The following is a 20040-nucleotide window of genomic DNA, read 5'->3' on the forward strand; positions in this document are numbered from 1 at the left end:
TCGATCCCCTGCAGCCACCATCATAAGCCTGGCATCCCTCCTCTGCCGCTCCAGCTGGCTTCAGGTGCTTCTGGGGGCTTGGGGGGGGGTTCAGATGTGTCCCCCCATCACTCAGATAGCCCCCCCCATACCGGCCCCCGCTGCCCTGGCGGCATCCCTCCTGCAGCTTCTTCTCCGGTAAACTGACAGGCTGGGAATGGTGGCAGGGGGAGGGGGGGGGTGTGGGTGCGGGTGATGTTTGGGCTTAGGGGGGCTTGGTAAACATGTGTTTACCACCCCCCCTCAGTGTAGCACCCTGGGCACATGCAGTGATCACTATGATCTCTCCTCTATACCCACCAACATCTAATAATAGTAACCATGAATGTTACATTGTATCAGACTGTCAGTTTATGAATGAGAGAGGAATCTCTATACACATTCTTCATTCATTCAAGTGATACAGAGAAAAGGATTATCTTCAGTCCCTTTGTCTGTCTCAAAAAAAGACATACGGGGGTCTGTTTAGATCTCTGATATCTCACCCCCAAAAAAATATATATAAAATGACTGTAAAAAATAATGTAAAAAAGTAAAAGAAAAAATAAAAAACTCACAAACATAGTAAGACCCCCCAGGTTTGCCCGCACTCACCCCTCCCTCCATGGTGACGGTCCCCCCGCACAATCACCCCTCCATGGTGAGGGTCCCCCCTGCACTCACCCCTCCACGGATACCTCAGCTTCTCCTCCTGTCCAACCTGATCCATCCTGATTGGCCAGGAGGAGAAACTGGAAGACGATATGGGTGGGTTCGGGGAGCAATGGTCTGCGCCTCCCGAGCCCAACCTTTTTGTGTGCGGGGAGGATCGTCACCATGGAGGGAGGGGTGAGTGCGGGGAGGATCGTCACCATGGAGGGAGGGGTGAGTGCATGGGGGGGCCTTCACCATAGACGGGTGAGTGCGCGGGGGGGCCTTCACCATGGAGGGGGGAGTGCATGGGGGGGCCTTCACCATAGACGGGTGAGTGCGCGGGGGGGCCTTCACCATGGAGGGGGGAGTGCATGGGGGGGCCTTCACCATAGACGGGTGAGTGCGCGGGGGGGCCTTCACCATGGAGGGGGGAGTGCATGGGGGGGCCTTCACCATAGACGGGTGAGTGCGCGGGGGGGCCTTCACCATGGAGGGGGGAGTGCATGGGGGGGCCTTCACCATAGACGGGTGAGTGCGCGGGGGGGCCTTCACCATGGAGGGGGGAGTGCGCGGGGGGGCCTTCACCATAGACGGGTGAGTGCGCGGGGGGGCCTTCACCATGGAGGGGGGAGTGCGCGGGGGGGCCTTCACCATGGAGTGGTGAGTGCGGGGGGGATCGTCACCATGGAGGGGTGAGAGCGGGGGGGATCGTCACCATGGAGGGAGGGGTGAGTGCACGGGGGGGACCGTCACCATGGAGGGGTGAGTGTGCGGGGGGACCGTCACCATGGAGGGGTGAGTGTGCGGGGGGGATCGTCACCATGGAGGGGTGAGTGCACGGGGGGGACCGTCACCATGGAGGGGTGAGTGTGCGGGGGGACCGTCACCATGGAGGGGTGAGTGTGCGGGGGGGACTGTCACCATGGAGGGGTGAGTGTGGGGGGGGGACCGTCACCATGGAGGGGTGAGTGTGCGGGGGGGACCGTCACCATGGAGGGGTGAGTGTGCGGGGGGGATCGTCACCATGGAGGGGTGAGGGGGGTGGGGATCGTCACCATGGAGGGGTGAGTGCGGGGGGGACCGTCACCATGGAGGGGTGAGTGTGCGGGGGGGACCGTCACCATGGAGGGGTGAGTGTGCAGGGGGGATCGTCACCATGGAGGGGTGAGTGCAGGGGGGGGCCTTCACCATGGAGGGGGGAGTGCGCGGGGGGGCCTTCACCATAGACGGGTGAGTGCGCGGGGGGGCCTTCACCATGGAGGGGGGAGTGCGCGGGGGGGCCTTCACCATGGAGTGGTGAGTGCGGGGGGGATCGTCACCATGGAGGGGTGAGAGCGGGGGGGATCGTCACCATGGAGGGAGGGGTGAGTGCACGGGGGGGACCGTCACCATGGAGGGGTGAGTGTGCGGGGGGACCGTCACCATGGAGGGGTGAGTGTGCGGGGGGGATCGTCACCATGGAGGGGTGAGTGCACGGGGGGGACCGTCACCATGGAGGGGTGAGTGTGCGGGGGGACCGTCACCATGGAGGGGTGAGTGTGCGGGGGGGACTGTCACCATGGAGGGGTGAGTGTGGGGGGGGGGACCGTCACCATGGAGGGGTGAGTGTGGGGGGGGACCGTCACCATGGAGGGGTGAGTGTGCAGGGGGGATCGTCACCATGGAGGGGTGAGTGCGGGGGGGATCGTCACCATGGAGGGGTGAGTGCGGGGGGGACCGTCACCATGGAGGGGTGAGTGTGCGGGGGGGATCGTCACCATGGAGGGGTGAGGGGGGTGGGGATCGTCACCATGGAGGGGTGAGTGCGGGGGGGACCGTCACCATGGAGGGGTGAGTGTGCGGGGGGGACCGTCACCATGGAGGGGTGAGTGTGCAGGGGGGATCGTCACCATGGAGGGGTGAGTGCGGGGGGGACCGTCACCATGGAGGGGTGAGTGCGGGGGGGACCGTCACCATGGAGGGGTGAGTGCGGGGGGGATCGTCACCATGGAGGGGTGAGTGCGGGGGGGATCGTCACCATGGAGGGGTGAGTGTGCGGGGGGGACCGTCACCATGGAGGGGTGAGTGTGCAGGGGGGATCGTCACCATGGAGGGGTGAGTGCGGGGGGGATCGTCACCATGGAGGGGTGAGTGTGCGGGGGGGACCGTCACCATGGAGGGGTGAGTGTGCAGGGGGGATCGTCACCATGGAGGGGTGAGTGCGGGGGGGACCGTCACCATGGAGGGGTGAGTGTGCGGGGGGGATCGTCACCATGGAGGGGTGAGTGTGCGGGGGGGACCGTCACCATGGAGGGGTGAGTGTGCGGGGGGGATCGTCACCATGGAGGGGTGAGTGTGCGGGGGGGACCGTCACCATGGAGGGGTGAGTGCGGGGGGGACCGTCACCATGGAGGGGTGAGTGCGGGGGGGACCGTCACCATGGAGGGGTGAGTGCGGGGGGGACCGTCACCATGGAGGGGTGAGTGTGCGGGGGGGATCGTCACCATGGAGGGGTGAGTGTGGGGAGGACCGTCACCATGGAGGGGTGAGTGTGCAGGGGGGATCGTCACCATGGAGGGGTGAGTGTGCAGGGGGGATCGTCACCATGGAGGGGTGAGTGCGGGGGGGACTGTCACCATGGAGGGGTGAGTGCGGGGGGGACTGTCACCATGGAGGGGTGAGTGCGGGGGGGATTGTCACCATGGAGGGGTGAGTGTGCGGGGGGGACCGTCACCATGGAGGGGTGAGTGCGGGGGGGACCATCACCATGGAGGGGTGAGTGCAGGGGGGACCGTCACCATGGAGGGGTGAGTGCGGGGGGGACCGTCACCATGGAGGGGTGAGTGTGCAGGGGGGATCGTCACCATGGAGGGGTGAGTGCGGGGGGGATCGTCACCATGGAGGGGTGAGTGCGGGGGGGACCGTCACCATGGAGGGGTGAGTGTGCGGGGGGGACCGTCACCATGGAGGGGTGAGTGTGCGGGGGGGACCGTCACCATGGAGGGGTGAGTGCGGGGGGATCGTCACCATGGAGGGGTGAGTGCACGGGGGGGACCGTCACCATGGAGGGGTGAGTGTGCGGGGGGGACCGTCACCATGGAGGGGTGAGTGTGCGGGGGGGACCGTCACCATGGAGGGGTGAGTACGGGGGGGACCGTCACCATGGAGGGGTGAGTGTGCGGGGGGGACCGTCACCATGGAGGGGTGAGTGCGGGGAGGATCGTCACCATGGAAGGGTGAGTGCGGGGGGGACCGTCACCATGGAGGGGTGAGTGTGCGGGGGGGGGACCGTCACCATGGAGGGGTGAGTGCGGGGGGGATCGTCACCATGGAGGGGTGAGTGCGGGGGGGATCGTCACCATGGAGGGGTGAGTACGGGGGGGACCGTCACCATGGAGGGGTGAGTGTGCGGGGGGGACCGTCACCATGGGAGGGGTGAGTACGGGGGGGACCGTCACCATGGAGGGGTGAGTACGGGGGGGACCGTCACCATGGAGGGGTGAGTACGGGGGGGACCGTCACCATGGAGGGGTGAGTGTGCGGGGGGGACCGTCACCATGGAGGGGTGAGTGCGGGGGGGACCATCACCATGGAGGGGTGAGTGCAGGGGGGGACCGTCACCATGGAGGGGTGAGTGCGGGGGGGACCGTCACCATGGAGGGGTGAGTGTGCAGGGGGGATCGTCACCATGGAGGGGTGAGTGCGGGGGGGATCGTCACCATGGAGGGGTGAGTGCGGGGGGGGACCGTCACCATGGAGGGGTGAGTGTGCGGGGGGGGACCGTCACCATGGAGGGGTGAGTGCGGGGGGGATCGTCACCATGGAGGGGTGAGTGTGCGGGGGGGATCGTCACCATGGAGGGGTGAGTGCGGGGGGGACCGTCACCATGGAGGGGTGAGTGTGCGGGGGGGACCGTCACCATGGAGGGGTGAGTGTGCGGGGGGGACCGTCACCATGGAGGGGTGAGTGCGGGGGGATCGTCACCATGGAGGGGTGAGTGCACGGGGGGGACCGTCACCATGGAGGGGTGAGTGTGCGGGGGGGACCGTCACCATGGAGGGGTGAGTGTGCGGGGGGGACCGTCACCATGGAGGGGTGAGTACGGGGGGGACCGTCACCATGGAGGGGTGAGTGTGCGGGGGGGACCGTCACCATGGAGGGGTGAGTGCGGGGAGGATCGTCACCATGGAAGGGTGAGTGCGGGGGGGGACCGTCACCATGGAGGGGTGAGTGTGCGGGGGGGGACCGTCACCATGGAGGGGGTGAGTGCGGGGGGGATCGTCACCATGGAGGGGTGAGTGCGGGGGGGATCGTCACCATGGAGGGGTGAGTACGGGGGGGACCGTCACCATGGAGGGGTGAGTGTGCGGGGGGGACCGTCACCATGGAGGGGGGTGAGTACGGGGGGGACCGTCACCATGGAGGGGTGAGTACGGGGGGGACCGTCACCATGGAGGGGTGAGTACGGGGGGGGACCGTCACCATGGAGGGGTGAGTGTGCGGGGGGGACCGTCACCATGGAGGGGTGAGTACGGGGGGGACCCGTCACCATGGAGGGGTGAGTGCGGGGGGGATCGTCACCATGGAAGGGTGAGTGCGGGGGGGATCGTCACCATGGAGGGGTGAGTACGGGGGGGACCGTCACCAATGGAGGGGTGAGTGTGCGGGGGGGATCGTCACCATGGAGGGGTGAGTGCGGGGGGGATCGTCACCATGGAGGGGGTGAGTGCGGGGGGGATCGTCACCATGGAGGGTGAGTGCGGGGGGGACCGTCACCATGGAGGGTGAGTGTGCAGGGGGATCGTCACCATGGAGGGGTGAGTGTGCGGGGGGATCGTCACCATGGAGGGGGTGAGTGTGCAGGGGGGATCGTCACCATGGAGGGGTGAGTGTGCGGGGGGATCGTCACCATGGAGGGGTGAGTGCGGGGGGGATTGTCACCATGGAGGGGTGAGTGCGGGGGGGATCGTCACCATGGAGGGGTGAGTGCGGGGGGGACGTCACCATGGAGGGGTGAGTGTGCGGGGGGGATCGTCACCATGGAGGGGTGAGTGCGGGGGGGATCGTCACCATGGAGGGGTGAGTGTGCGGGGGGGATCGTCACCATGGAGGGGTGAGTGCGGGGGGGACCGTCACCATGGAGGGGTGAGTGTGCGGGGGGGACCGTCACCATGGAGGGGTGAGTGTGCGGGGGGGGACCGTCACCATGGAGGGGTGAGTGCGGGGGGGACTGTCACCATGGAGGGGTGAGTGTGCGGGGGGGACCGTCACCATGGAGGGGTGAGTGTGCGGGGGGGACCGTCACCATGGAGGGGTGAGTGTGCGGGGGGGATCGTCCCCATGAGCCTCAGGCTCTAATCATGTGGCTTGAAAAAAAGTCCGGGGGCCCTGCAGGGGGGTGGCGCCCCAGTGCCCCTAATGGACCGGCCGCTCCTGGTAAGACCCCTTTCACATGGAGAATCTGTCTGCTGATCCCCGCTGAGCAGACGGATGACAGGTCCGTGTCCTGTCCGCTGATGCAGAGCGGACATGGACACAGCCCGCTGTTCTCCATGGAGCGGTCGGATGGAAGTGGACCGCCTGTCCATTTCCATCGGACGCAATCCGATCTGCTAGATGGATGGGGCATGGAACCCCAATGCGTCTGTTTTTAGCAGACTGGATCAGATGCAGGCGGGTGTCCATTTCCATCAGTCTTTCCATAGAGAACAATGGGTGGTCCGATTTTGCGTCTGTTCAATTTTCACCTTTTCGCAAAAAAGGCGCAATGCTAAAGTTACAAATATTTGTTATTTATTAACTCAATACAGGTTAAGCTTTTATATCCTCTTGACATCCGGAGGACGTCATATGACGTCCTCGACTTTCGGGGCTTATATCTGAATGATGCCTGAGGCTACAGACATCATTCAGATACCGGCATTTTCAGCCGGCGATTCCGTACACCATAAGAATGATCCCAGCGGCAGTTCCGCTGCTTGATCGTTCTTACGGGCGGCGGGAGGGGACGTCCCCCCCTCCTGCCGCCCTCCGGTGCTTGTACCGACTCACCTCAGCGATCGGTGAGTCGGATAGAGGATCCGCCGGTGCCGGATGTGGATCATAGAGATTTCCAGGGGACCAGATGGTCGCCGGAGTCTCTATGATCGTTCGGAGGCCGGGCGCGATGTTATGACGTCACGCCCGGCCTCTGCATTCAAAAAAACGGCGCCGCTTCGGCTGGGAAGCGGTGATCGTTTTTTTTTTTTTATTTTATTTTAGGCTTCCCAGCCTAGAGGTGAGATGTGGGGTCTTATTGACCCCATATCTCACTGTAAAGAGGACCGATCGTGTCATATTGCTATTACAAGGGATGTTTACATTCCTTGTAATAGGAATAAAAGTGATCAAAAAATTAATTTTTTTAAAAAAGTGTCAAAATAAAAAATTTTAAGTAAAATTAACAATAAAAAAAAAAAAAAATTTTAAAGCGCCCCTGTCCCCGTGAGCTCGCACGCAGAAGCGAACGCATACGTAAGTCCCGCCCACATATGAAAACGGTGTTCAAACCACACATGTGAGGTATCGCCGCGAACGTTGGAGCGAGAGCAATCATTTTGGCCCTAGACGTCCTCTGTAACTCAAAACATGTAACCAGTAAAAAATTTTTAAAGCGTCACCTATGGGGATTTTTAAGTACCAAAGTTTGGCGCCATTCCACGAGTGTGTGCAATTTTGAAGCGTGACATGTTAGGTATCTATTTACTCAGCGTAACTTCGTCTTTCACACAATGCAAAAAAATTTGGCTAACTTTGTTGTTTTGTTTTTTAAAAACGCGTTTGAAAAATTGCTGCGCAAATACCGTGCAAGATAAAAAGTTGCAATGACCGCCATTGTATTCTATAGGGTCTCTGCTAAAAAAAACATATATAATGTTTGGGGGTTCTATGTAATTTTATAGCAAAGAAATTATGATTTTTGACATGTAGGAGCGAAGTGTCAGAATTGGCTTGGTTTGCGAAGTGGATATTTAGTAGGGATTTTGTAAAATTTGCTGTGTTTTCATCTGCTGATAATGGTTTTAGTGTATTTTTTTCAAATATATTGGTTTGATAAACATTTGCACAAATACCGCCGCGGGGTCTAAAAAATCTGTAGCACCTTCTTTTTATTCTACTGATCGCGTGCTTTCAGAAAATATATGGCTTGGGAGGTCTTTCACAAATTCTGAAAGCTGTAAGTGAAAAATATAAAGCAAAGGAAAAATTGCAGAAATGAAGCACAGGGCCTGGCAGCCAAAGGGTTAAAGTGCAACAATGAAAATGAAAAATTCCTTTTAATATAGGGTCTGGGGGTCCCCTTAGTCTGCCTGTAAAGTGGCGCATTTGTAGCATATACAAACAGAACATTCTACAGCATAAAGAAAGAAAATGAGTCAGATCCCAATTAAAATGACACGCGGTTGCAATTGCCGGCAACTGGCTATTGAAAAAATAAAGAAAAAAAACGGTGGGTCTGGTATGGATTTTAAGAGAAACCCCACCCCAAAATTTAACAAAAACGGCGTGTGGCTCTGTGATGGGAGTCACTTTTGGCGGGGGGGTGTGGATTCCAGAATCCCTTGGAGAGGTTGGGAAAGAGCCGTGTTTCAGCTCCCCATGCACCTCCTATGTATAAGTCACCCTGAGTCCATTAGGGGCACAGGGTGACTGAGAAAATGATGGGCAACTATTTAATGGACACTGAGAAGGTGATTTGGGTTACGTAAAATAGAACAGTAATATTTAACAACAACATCCCTCAAATGCCAGGGCCCATAGTCGGTTGGCAAGAGCCTCTGTCCCGGGTGAGTCTGTCACAGCCCCCCACCCCAAAAACCATACGAGACCCCTATCTAGGATTGCCACCTCATCCCCTTAAACCCAAAGACATCTGAAATACTCGGGTTCTGAGGCTAATGTAATGCAGATAAGTCACCAAGTGAGTTTAAATACCACCTTAATCAGCCACAGTACCTGTGTAATTAATGTGTGTTCGGGTTTAAAGGGATGAGGTGGCAACCCTACCCCTATCTGAGCATGCAGCCTGGCAGGTCAGGATAGGAGGGGAGATGAGCAAGCACCCCCCACTCCTGAACCATGCCAGGCCACATGCCCTCAACAGGGGGGGTGGGTGCTTTGGGGCAGTGGGGTCTCTGCAGCCCCCCCACCCCAAAGCACCTTGTCCCCATGTTGATGGGGACAAGGGCCTCTTTCTGACAACCCTGGGCTGTGGTCATTGGGGTCTGTGGGTGGGGAGGCTTATTGGAATCTGGAAGCCAAAAGGGCCCCCAGAAACCCGCCCCCCACCTCGGTACATCGTACCCCTACCCATTCACCAAAAAAAGTGTCCCACAATGTAATCCCCGTCAATCACGGCGCCCGATGGACCCGAAAAATAGGAAAAAAGGGCAAAATTTCAAGCGGTAAAAGTACCCTTTTACCGATTAAAAGGAAGAATAAGCGTTCTTCATACAAGAGAGCTTCCTCTCCAGTGCCAGGACCCCCAGCTTCCAGACAGTTGTGACGGCCTCCAGGGTCAAAAGGTAGGCCTCAGGGCCAAGCACAGGGCCTAAAGAAGTCCTGGGGGCAAAAACTACAAAGCAGAAACCCAAAGCCTCATTGTGAAGGGGCGCCCCCGCTCAATCGAGTGGGGGAAGACTTCTGAGGTTTTTAGGGGCTTGGCATGGATGAGCACTGAGGAACACTGATGTGGCATTGATATGGCACGGATGTGGCATGGATGAGCAATGATGTAACATGGATGTGGCATTGATGAGAACTGATGTGGCATGGATGATTACTGACGTGGCATGGATGTGGCAGAGATGAGCACTTTTGTGGCAGGGATGTGGCATGTATGAGCACTGATGTGGCATTTATATGGTTTGGATGAGCAATGATGTGGTATGGATGTGACACGGATGAGAACTGATGTAACATAGATGTGGCACGGATGATCACTGATGTGGCATGGATGAGCACTGATGTGGCATGGATGTGGCACGGATGAGCACTGATGTGGCATGGATGAGCACTGATGTGGCATTGATATGGCACCGATGCGCACTGATGTGGCAAGGATGTGGCACGGGTGATCACTGATGTGGCACGGATGAGCACTGATGTGGCATTAATATGGCACTGATGAGCACTGATGTGGCATTGATATGGTATCTAATGTGGCATGAATGTGCACAGATGAACACTGATGTGGCACGGATGATCACTGATGTGGCATGGATGTGGCACAGATGAGCACTGATGTGGCATGGATGTGGCACAGATGAGCACTGATGTGGCATAGATGTGGCACGGATGATCACTGATGTGTCATGGATGTGGCACAGATGAGCATTGATGTGGCATGGATGTGGCACGGATAATCACTGATGTGGCACGGATGAGCACTGATGTGGCATGGATGTGGCACGGATGAGCACTGACATGGTTGTTGAATGGATGTGGCATGGATGATCACTGATGTGGCATGGATGAGCACTGATGTGGCATTGATATGGCACCGATGAGCACTGATGTGGCAAGGATGTGGCACGGATGATCACTGATGTGGCACGGATGAGCACTGATGTGGCATTGATATGGCGCCGATCAGCACTGATGTGGCAAGGATCTGGCATGGATGAGCACTGATGAGCACTGATGTGGCATTGATATGGCATGGATGAGCACTGATGTGGCATGGATGTGGCACGGATGATCACTGATGTGGCATGGAATGAGCACTGATGTGGCAAGGATGTGGCACAGATGATCACTGATGTGGCATGGATGAGCACTGATGTGTCATGGATGTGGCATGGATGATCACTGATATGGCATGAATGATCACTGATGTGGCACAGATGATCACTGATGTGGCACGGATGAGCACTGATGTGGCATAGATGTGGCACGGATGATCACCGATATGGCATGAATGATCACTGATGTGACACGAATGAGCACTGATGTGACACGGATGATCACTGATGTGGCATGGATGAGCACTGATGAGCACTGATGTGGCATTGATATGGCACGGATGAGCACTGATGTGGCATAGATGTGGCACATATGTGGCGTGGATGATCACTAATGTAGCACAGATGAGCACTGATGTGGCATGGATGTGGCACGGATGATCACTGATGTGGCATGGATGTAGGACAGATGAGCACTGATATGGCATGGATGTGGAATGGATGATCACTGATGTGGCACGGATGACTACTGAAGTGGTATGGATGTGGCACAGATGTTTATTGATATGGCACAGATGAGCACTGATGTGGCATGGATGTGGCATGGATGAGCAATGATGTGGCATGGATGTGTCACAGATGAGCACTGATTTGGCATGGATGTGGCATGGATGAGCACCGATGAGCACTGATGTGGCATTGATATGGTATGGATAATCACTAATGTGGCATGAATGTGCACAGATGAACACTGATGTGGCACGGATGATCACTGATGTGGCACGGATGAGCACTGATGTGGCATGGATGTGGCACAGATGAGCACTGATGTGGCATGGATGTGGCACGGATGATCACTGATGTGTCATGGATGTGGCACAGATGAGCATTGATGTGGCATGGATGTGGCACGGATAATCACTGATGTGGCACGGATGAGCACTGATGTGGCATGGATGTGGCACGGATGAGCACTGACATGGTTGTGGAATGGATGTGGCATGGATGATCACTGATGTAGCATGGATGAGCACTGATGTGGCATTGATATGGCACCAATGAGCACTGATGTGGCAAGGATGTGGCACGGATGATCACTGATGTGGCACGGATGAGCACTGATGTGGCATTGATATGGCACTGATGAGCACTGATGTGGCAAGGATGTGGCACGGATGATCACTGATGTGGCATGGATGAGCACTGATGAGCACTGATGTGGCATTGATATGGCACGAATGAGCACTGATGTGGCATGGATGTGGCACGGATGAGCACTGATGTGGCATTGATGTAGGACAGATGAACACTGATATGGCATGGATGTGGCATTGATGATCACTGATGTGGCACAGATGACTACTGAAGTGGCATGGATGTGGCACAGATGTTTATTGATATGGCACGGATGAGCACTGATGTGGCATGGATGTGGCATGTATGAGCAATGATGTGGCATGGATGAGCACCGATGAGCACTGATGTGGCATTGATATGGTATGGATGATCACTAATGTGGCATGGATGAGCACTGATGTGGTATGGATGTGGCACAGATGAGCACTGATGTGGCATGGATGTGGCACGGATGATCACTGATGTGTCATGGATGTGGCACAGATGAGCATTGATGTGGCATGGATGTGGCACGGATAATCACTGATGTGGCACGGATGAGCACTGATGTGGCATGGATGTGGCACGGATGAGCACTGACATGGTTGTGGAATGGATGTGGCAAGGATGATCACTGATATGGCAAGGATGAGCACTGATGTGGCATTGATATGGCACTGATGAGCACTGATGTGACAAGGATGTGGCATGGATGATCACTGATGCGGCATGGATGAGCACTGATGAGCACTGATGTGGCATTGATATGGCATGGATGAGCACTGATCTGGCATGGATGTGGCACATATTTGGCATGGATGATCACTAATGTGGTGCGGATAAGCACTGATGTGGCATGGATGTGGCACGGATGATCACTGATGTGGCATGGATGTGGCACGGATGATCACTGATGTGTCATGGATGAGCACTGATGTGGCAGGGATGTGGCACAGATGATCACTGATATGGCATGAATGATCAATGATGTGACACGGATGATCACTGATGTGGCACGGATGATCACTGATGTGGCACGGATGATCACTGATGTGGCACGGATGAGCACTGATGTGACATGGATGTGGCACGGATGATCACTGATATGGCATGAATGATCAATGGTGTGACACGAATGAGCACTGATGTGACACGAATGAGCACTGATGTGGCACGGATGATCACTGATGTGGCATGGATGAGCACTGATGAGCACTGATGTGGCATTGATATGGCACGGATGAGCACTGATGTGGCATGGATGTGGCACATATGTAGCATGGATGATTACTAATGTGGCACATATGAGCACTGATGTGGCACATATGTGGCATGGATGATCAATAATGTGGCACAGATGAGCACTGATGTGGCACGGATGATCACTGATGTGGCATGGATGTAGCACAGATGAGCACTGATATGGCATGGATGTGGCACGGATGATCAATGATGTGGCACGGATGACTACTGAAGTGGCATGGATGTGGCACAGATGTTTATTGATATGGCACAGATGAGCACTGATGTGGCATGGATGTAGCATGGATGAGAAATAATGTGGCATGGATGTGGCACAGATGAGCACTGATGTGGCAAGAATGATCAATGATGTGGCATGGACGTGGCATGGATGAGCACTGATATGGCATTGATATGGCACAGATGAGCACTGATGTGTCATGGATGAGCACTGATGTGGCACGGATGAGCACTGGTGTGGCATGGATGAGCACTAATGAACACTGATGTGGAATTAATATGGCACAGATGAGCACTGATGTGGCATGGATGTGGCACGCATGATCACTAATATGGCATGAATGATCACTGATGTGGCATTTAAGTAGCATGGATGAGCACTGATGTGGCACAGGTGAGCACTGATGTGGCATGGATATAGCACGGATGAGCACTGATATGGCATGGATGTGGCATGGATGATCACTGATGTGGCACGAATGAGCACTGATGTGGCATGGATGTGGCACGGATGAGCACTGATGTGGCATGGATGTGGCACAGATGATCACTGATGTGTCATGGATGTGACACGGATGATCACTGATGTGGCACAGATGATCACTGATGTGTCATGGATGTGGCACAGATGAGCACTGATGTGGCACAGATGAGCTCTGGTGTGGTATGGATGAGCACTGATGTGGCATGGATGAGCATTGATGTGGCATGGATGAACACTGATGTGGCATGGATGTGTCACAGATTAGCACTGGTGTGGCATGGATGAGCACTGATGAGCACTGATGTGGCATTGATATGGCATGGATGAGCACTGATGTGGAATGTATGTGGCATGGATGAGCATGGATGTGGCACGGATGAGCACTGATGTGGAATGTATGTGGCACGGATTAGCACTGATGTGGCATGGATTTGGCACGGATGATCACTGATGTGTCACAGAAGATCACTGATGTGTCATGGATGTGGCACAGATGAGCACTGATGTGGCATGGATGTGGCACAGATGATCACAGATGTGGCATGGATGATCACTGATGTGGCATGGATGATCACTGATGTGGCATGGATGAGCACTCATGTGGCATGGATGAGCACTGATGTGGCATGGGTGAGCACTAATGTGGCATGGATGGGGCACAGATGAGCACTGATGTGGCATGGATGTGGCACTGATGAACTGATGTAACATGGATGTGACATGGATGAGCACTGATGTGGCATGGATGTGGCATGGAGGAGCACTGATGTGGCATGGATGTGGCACTGATGAGCACTGATGTAGCATGGATGTGACACGGATGAGCACTGATGTGGCATGGATGTGGCACTAATGAGCACTGATGTAGCATGGATGTGACACGGATGAGCACGGATATGGCAGGGATGAGCACTGATGTGGCATGGATGTGGCATGGATGATCACTGATGTGGCATGGATGAGCACTGATGTGGCATTGATGTTGCATGGATGTGGCATGAATGATCACTAATGTGGCATGGATGTGCACTGATGTGGCATGGATGTAGCACGGATGATCACTGATGTGTTATGGATGTGGCACGGATGATCACTGATGTGTCATGGATGTGGCACAGATGAGCATTGATGTGGCATGGATGTGGCACGGAAGATCACTGATGTTGCATGGATGTTCACTGATGTGGCATGGATGTAGCATGGATAATCACTGATGTGGCATGGATGAGCACTGATGTGGCATGGATGTGGCACGGATGAGCACTGACATGGTTGTGGAATGGATGTGGCAAGGATGATCAGTGATATGGCATGGATGAGCACTGATGTATCATGGATGTGGCACGGATGAGCACGGATGTGGCATGGATGAGCACTAACGTGGCATGGATGTAGCACGGATGAGAAATAATGTGGCATGGATGTGACACGGATGAGCACTGATGTGGCAAGAATGATCACTGATCTGGCATGGATGTGGTACGGATGAGCACTGATATGGCATTGATTTGGCACGGATGATCACTGATATGGCACGGATGATCACTGATGTATTATGGATGTGGCACAGATGAGCACTAATGCGGCATGGATGTGACACGGATGAGAACTGATGTAACATGGATGTGGCACAGAGGAGCACTAATGTGGCATGGATGTAGCACAGATGAGAAATAATGTGGCATGGATGTGGCACGGATGAGCACTGATGTGGCAAGAATGATCACTGATGTGGCATGGATGTGGCAAGGATGAGAACTGATATGGCATTGATATGGCACAGATGAGCACTGATGTGGCGTGGATGTGGCATGGATGAGCACTGATGTGGCACGGATGAGCACTGGTGTGGCATGGATGAGCACTGATGAACACTGATGTGGCATTAATATGGCACATGATGAGCACTGATGTGGCATGGGTGTGGCACGCATGATCACTAATATGGCATGAATGATCACTGATGTGGCATTTATGTGGCATGGATGAGCACTGATGTGGCACAGGTGAGCACTGATGTGGCATGGATATAGCACGGATGAGCACTGATATGGCATGGATGTGGCAAGGATTAACACTGATGTGGCACGAATGAGCACTGATGTGGCATGGATGTAGCATGGATGAGCACTGATGTGGCATGGATGTGGCACAGATGATCACTGATGTGTCATGGATGTGGCACGGATGATCACTGATGTGGCACAGATGATCACTGATGTGTCATGGATGTGGCACAGATGAGCACTGATGTGGCATGGATGAGCTCTGGTGTGGTATGGATGAGCACTGATGTGGCATGGATGAGCACTGATGTGGCATGGATGAGCACTGATGTGGCATGGATGTGTCACAGATTAGCACTGGTGTGGCATGGATGAGCACTGATGAGCACTGATGTGGCATTGATATGGCATGGATGAGCACTGATGTGGAATGTATGTGGCATGGATGAGCACTGGTGTGGCATGGATGTGGCATGGATTAGCACTGATGTGGAATGTATGTGGCACGGATGAGCACTGATGTGGCATGGATTTGGCACGGATGATCACTGATGTGTCACAGAAGATCACTGATGTGTCATGGATGTGGCACAGATGAGCACTGATGTGGCATGGATGTGGCATGGATGATCACAGATGTGGCATGGATGATTACTGATGTGGCATGGATGATCACTGATGTGGCATGGATGATCACTGCTGTGCATGGATGATCACTGATGTGGCACGGATGAGCACTGATGTGACATGGATGTGGCACGGATGATCACTGATATGGCATGAATGATCACTGGTGTGACACGAATGAGCACTGATGTGACACGAATGAGCACTGATGTGGCACGGATGATCACTGATGTGGCATGGATGAGCACTGATGAGCACTGATGTGGCACTGATATGGCACGGATGAGCACTGATGTGGCATGGATGTGGCACATATGTAGCATGGATGATTACTAATGTGGCACATATGAGCACTGATGTGGCACATATGTGGCATGGATGATCAAAATTTGGCACAGATGAGCACTGATGTGGCATGGATGTGGCACGGATGATCACTGATGTGGCATGGATGTAGCACAGATGAGCACTGATATGGCATGGATGTGGCACGGATGATCAATGATGTGGCACGGATGACTACTGAAGTGGCATGGATGTGGCACAGATGTTTATTGATATGGCACAGATGAGCACTGATGTGGCATAGATGTGGCATGGATGAGCAATGATGTGGCATGGATGTGTCACAGATGAGCATTGATTTGGCATGGATGTGGCATTGATGAGAACTGATGTGGTATGGATGTGGCATGGATGAGCACCGATGAGCACTGATGTGGCATTGATATGGTATGGATGAGCACTGATGTGGCATGGATGTGCACAGATGAACACTGATGTGGCACGGATGATCACTGATGTGGCATGGATGTGGCACAGATGAGCACTGATGTGGCATGGATGTGGCACGGATGAGCACTGATGTGGCATGGATGTGGCACAGATGAGCACTGATGTGGCATGGATGTGGCACGGATGATCACTGATGTGTCATGGATGTGGCACAGATGAGCATTGATGTGGCATGGATGTGGCACGGAAGATCACTGATGTTGCACGGATGTTCACTGATGTGGCATGGATGTGGCACGGATAATCACTGATGTGGCATGGATGAGCACTGATGTGGCATGGATGTGGCACAGATGAGCACTGACATGGTTGTGGAATGGATGTGGCAAGGATGATCACTGATATGGCATGGATGAGCACTGATGTATTATGGATGTGGCACGGATGAGCACGGATGTGGCATGGATGTGGCATGGATGAGCACTAACGTGGCATGGATGTAGCACGGATGAGAAATAATGTGGCATGGATGTGACACGGATGAGCACTGATATGGCATTGATATGGCACGGATGAGCACTGAAGTGGCATGGATGTGGCACGGATGATCACTGATATGGCATGGATGATCACTGATGTATTATGGATGTGGCACAGATGAGCACTAATGTGGCATGGATGTAGCACGGATGAGAAATAATGTGGCATGGATGTGGCACGGATGAGCACTGATGTGGCAAGAATGATCACTGATGTGGCATGGATGAGCACTGATATGGCATTGATATGACACAGATGAGCACTGATGTGGCATGGATGTGGCATGGATGAGCACTGATGTGGCACGGATGAGCTCTGGTGTGGCATGGATGAGCACTGATGAACACTGATGTGGCATTAATATGGCACAGATGAGCACTGATGCGGCATGGATGTGACACAGATGAGAACTGATGTAACATGGATGTGGCACAGAGGAGCACTAATGTGGCATGGATGTAGCACGGATGAGAAATAATGTGGCATGGATGTGGCACGGATGAGCACTGATGTGGCAAGAATGATCACTGATGTGGCATGGATGTGGCATGGATGAGCACTGATATGGCATTGATATGGCACAGATGAGCACTGATGTGTCATGGATGAGCACTGATGTGGCACGGATGAGCACTGGTGTGGCATGGATGAGCACTGATGAACACTGATGTGGAATTAATATGGCACAGATGAGCACTGATGTGGCATGGATGTGGCACGCATGATCACTAATATGGCATGAATGATCACTGATGTGGCATTTAAGTGGCATGGATGAGCACTGATGTGGCACAGGTGAGCACTGATGTGGCATGGATATAGCACGGATGAGCACTGATATGGCATGGATGTGGCATGGATGATCACGGATGTGGCACGAATGAGCACTGATGTGGCATGGATGTGGCACGGATGAGCACTGATGTGGCATGGATGTGGCACAGATGATCACTGATGTGTCATGGATGTGGCACGGATGATCACTGATGTGGCACAGATGATCACTGATGTGTCATGGATGTGGCACAGATGAGCACTGATGTGGCACAGATGAGCTCTGATGTGGTATGGATGAGCACTGATGTGGCATGGATGAGCATTGATGTGGCATGGATGAACACTGATGTGGCATGGATGTGTCACAGATTAGCACTGGTGTGGCATGGATGAGCACTGATGAGCACTGATGTGGCATTGATATGGCATGGATGAGCACTGATGTGGAATGTATGTGGCATGGATGAGCATGGATGTGGCACGGATGAGCACTGATGTGGAATGTATGTGGCACGGATTAGCACTGATGTGGCATGGATTTGGCACGGATGATCACTGATGTGTCACAGAAGATCACTGATGTGTCATGGATGTGGCACAGATGAGCACTGATGTGGCATGGATGTGGCACAGATGATCACAGATGTGGCATGGATGATCACTGATCTGGCATGGATGATCACTGATGTGGCATGGATGAGCACTCATGTGGCATGGATAAGCACTGATGTGGCATGGGTGAGCACTAATGTGGCATGGATGGGGCACAGATGAGCACTGATGTGGCATGGATGTGGCACTGATGAACTGATGTAACATGGATGTGACATGGATGAGCACTGATGTGGCATGGATGTGGCATGGAGGAGCACTGATGTGGCATGGATGTGGCACTGATGAGCACTGATGTAGCATGGATGTGACACGGATGAGCACTGATGTGGCATGGATGTGGCACTAATGAGCACTGATGTAGCATGGATGTGACACGGATGAGCACAGATATGGCAGGGATGAGCACTGATGTGGCATGGATGTGGCATGGATGATCACTGATGTGGCATGGATGAGCACTGATGTGGCATTGATGTTGCATGGATGTGGCATGAATGATCACTAATGTGGCATGGATGTGCACTGATGTGGCATGGATGTAGCACGGATGATCACTGATGTGTTATGGATGTGGCACGGATTATCACTGATGTGTCATGGATGTGGCACAGATGAGCATTGATGTGGCATGGATGTGGCACGGAAGATCACTGATGTTGCATGGATGTTCACTGATGTGGCATGGATGTAGCATGGATAATCACTGATGTGGCACGGATGAGCACTGATGTGGCATGGATGTGGCACGGATGAGCACTGACATGGTTGTGGAATGGATGTGGCAAGGATGATCAGTGATATGGCATGGATGAGCACTGATGTATCATGGATGTGGCACGGATGAGCACGGATGTGGCATGGATGAGCACTAACGTGGCATGGATGTAGCATGGATGAGCACTGATGTATCATGGATGTGGCACGGATGAGCACGGATGTGGCATGGATGAGCACTAACGTGGCATGGATGTAGCACGGATGAGAAATAATGTGGCATGGATGTGACACGGATGAGCACTGATGTGGCAAGAATGATCACTGATCTGGCATGGATGTGGCACGGATGAGCACTGATATGGCATTGATTTGGCACGGATGATCACTGATATGGCACGGATGATCACTGATGTATTATGGATGTGGCACAGATGAGCACTAATGCGGCATGGATGTGACACGGATGAGAACTGATGTAACATGGATGTGGCACAGAGGAGCACTAATGTGGCATGGATGTAGCACAGATGAGAAATAATGTGGCATGGATGTGGCACGGATGAGCACT

At 54.1% G+C, this 20040-nt stretch overlaps 1 protein-coding gene across 2 annotated transcripts in view; it reads left to right on the plus strand.

Annotated features, from left to right (window-relative positions):
* Positions 1-728: 728 nt before the first annotated feature.
* LOC141129501 (E3 ubiquitin/ISG15 ligase TRIM25-like) overlaps positions 729-20040 on the plus strand; it is a 34235-nt gene continuing 14923 nt past the window's right edge. Inside the window, exon 1 of one of the 2 annotated variants that reach the window (XM_073617577.1) lies at positions 729-867. In XM_073617577.1, coding sequence (XP_073473678.1) covers positions 783-867 — 85 coding nt within the window. In that variant the 5' untranslated portion in view covers positions 729-782. Of the gene's footprint in view, positions 868-1167; positions 1201-20040 lie in introns of those variants that run through there. The other variant, XM_073617585.1, reaches the window with a different exon arrangement.

This window comes from Aquarana catesbeiana, linkage group LG01, assembly GCF_042186555.1.
Source record: "Aquarana catesbeiana isolate 2022-GZ linkage group LG01, ASM4218655v1, whole genome shotgun sequence".
Lineage (NCBI taxonomy): Eukaryota > Metazoa > Chordata > Amphibia > Anura > Ranidae > Aquarana > Aquarana catesbeiana.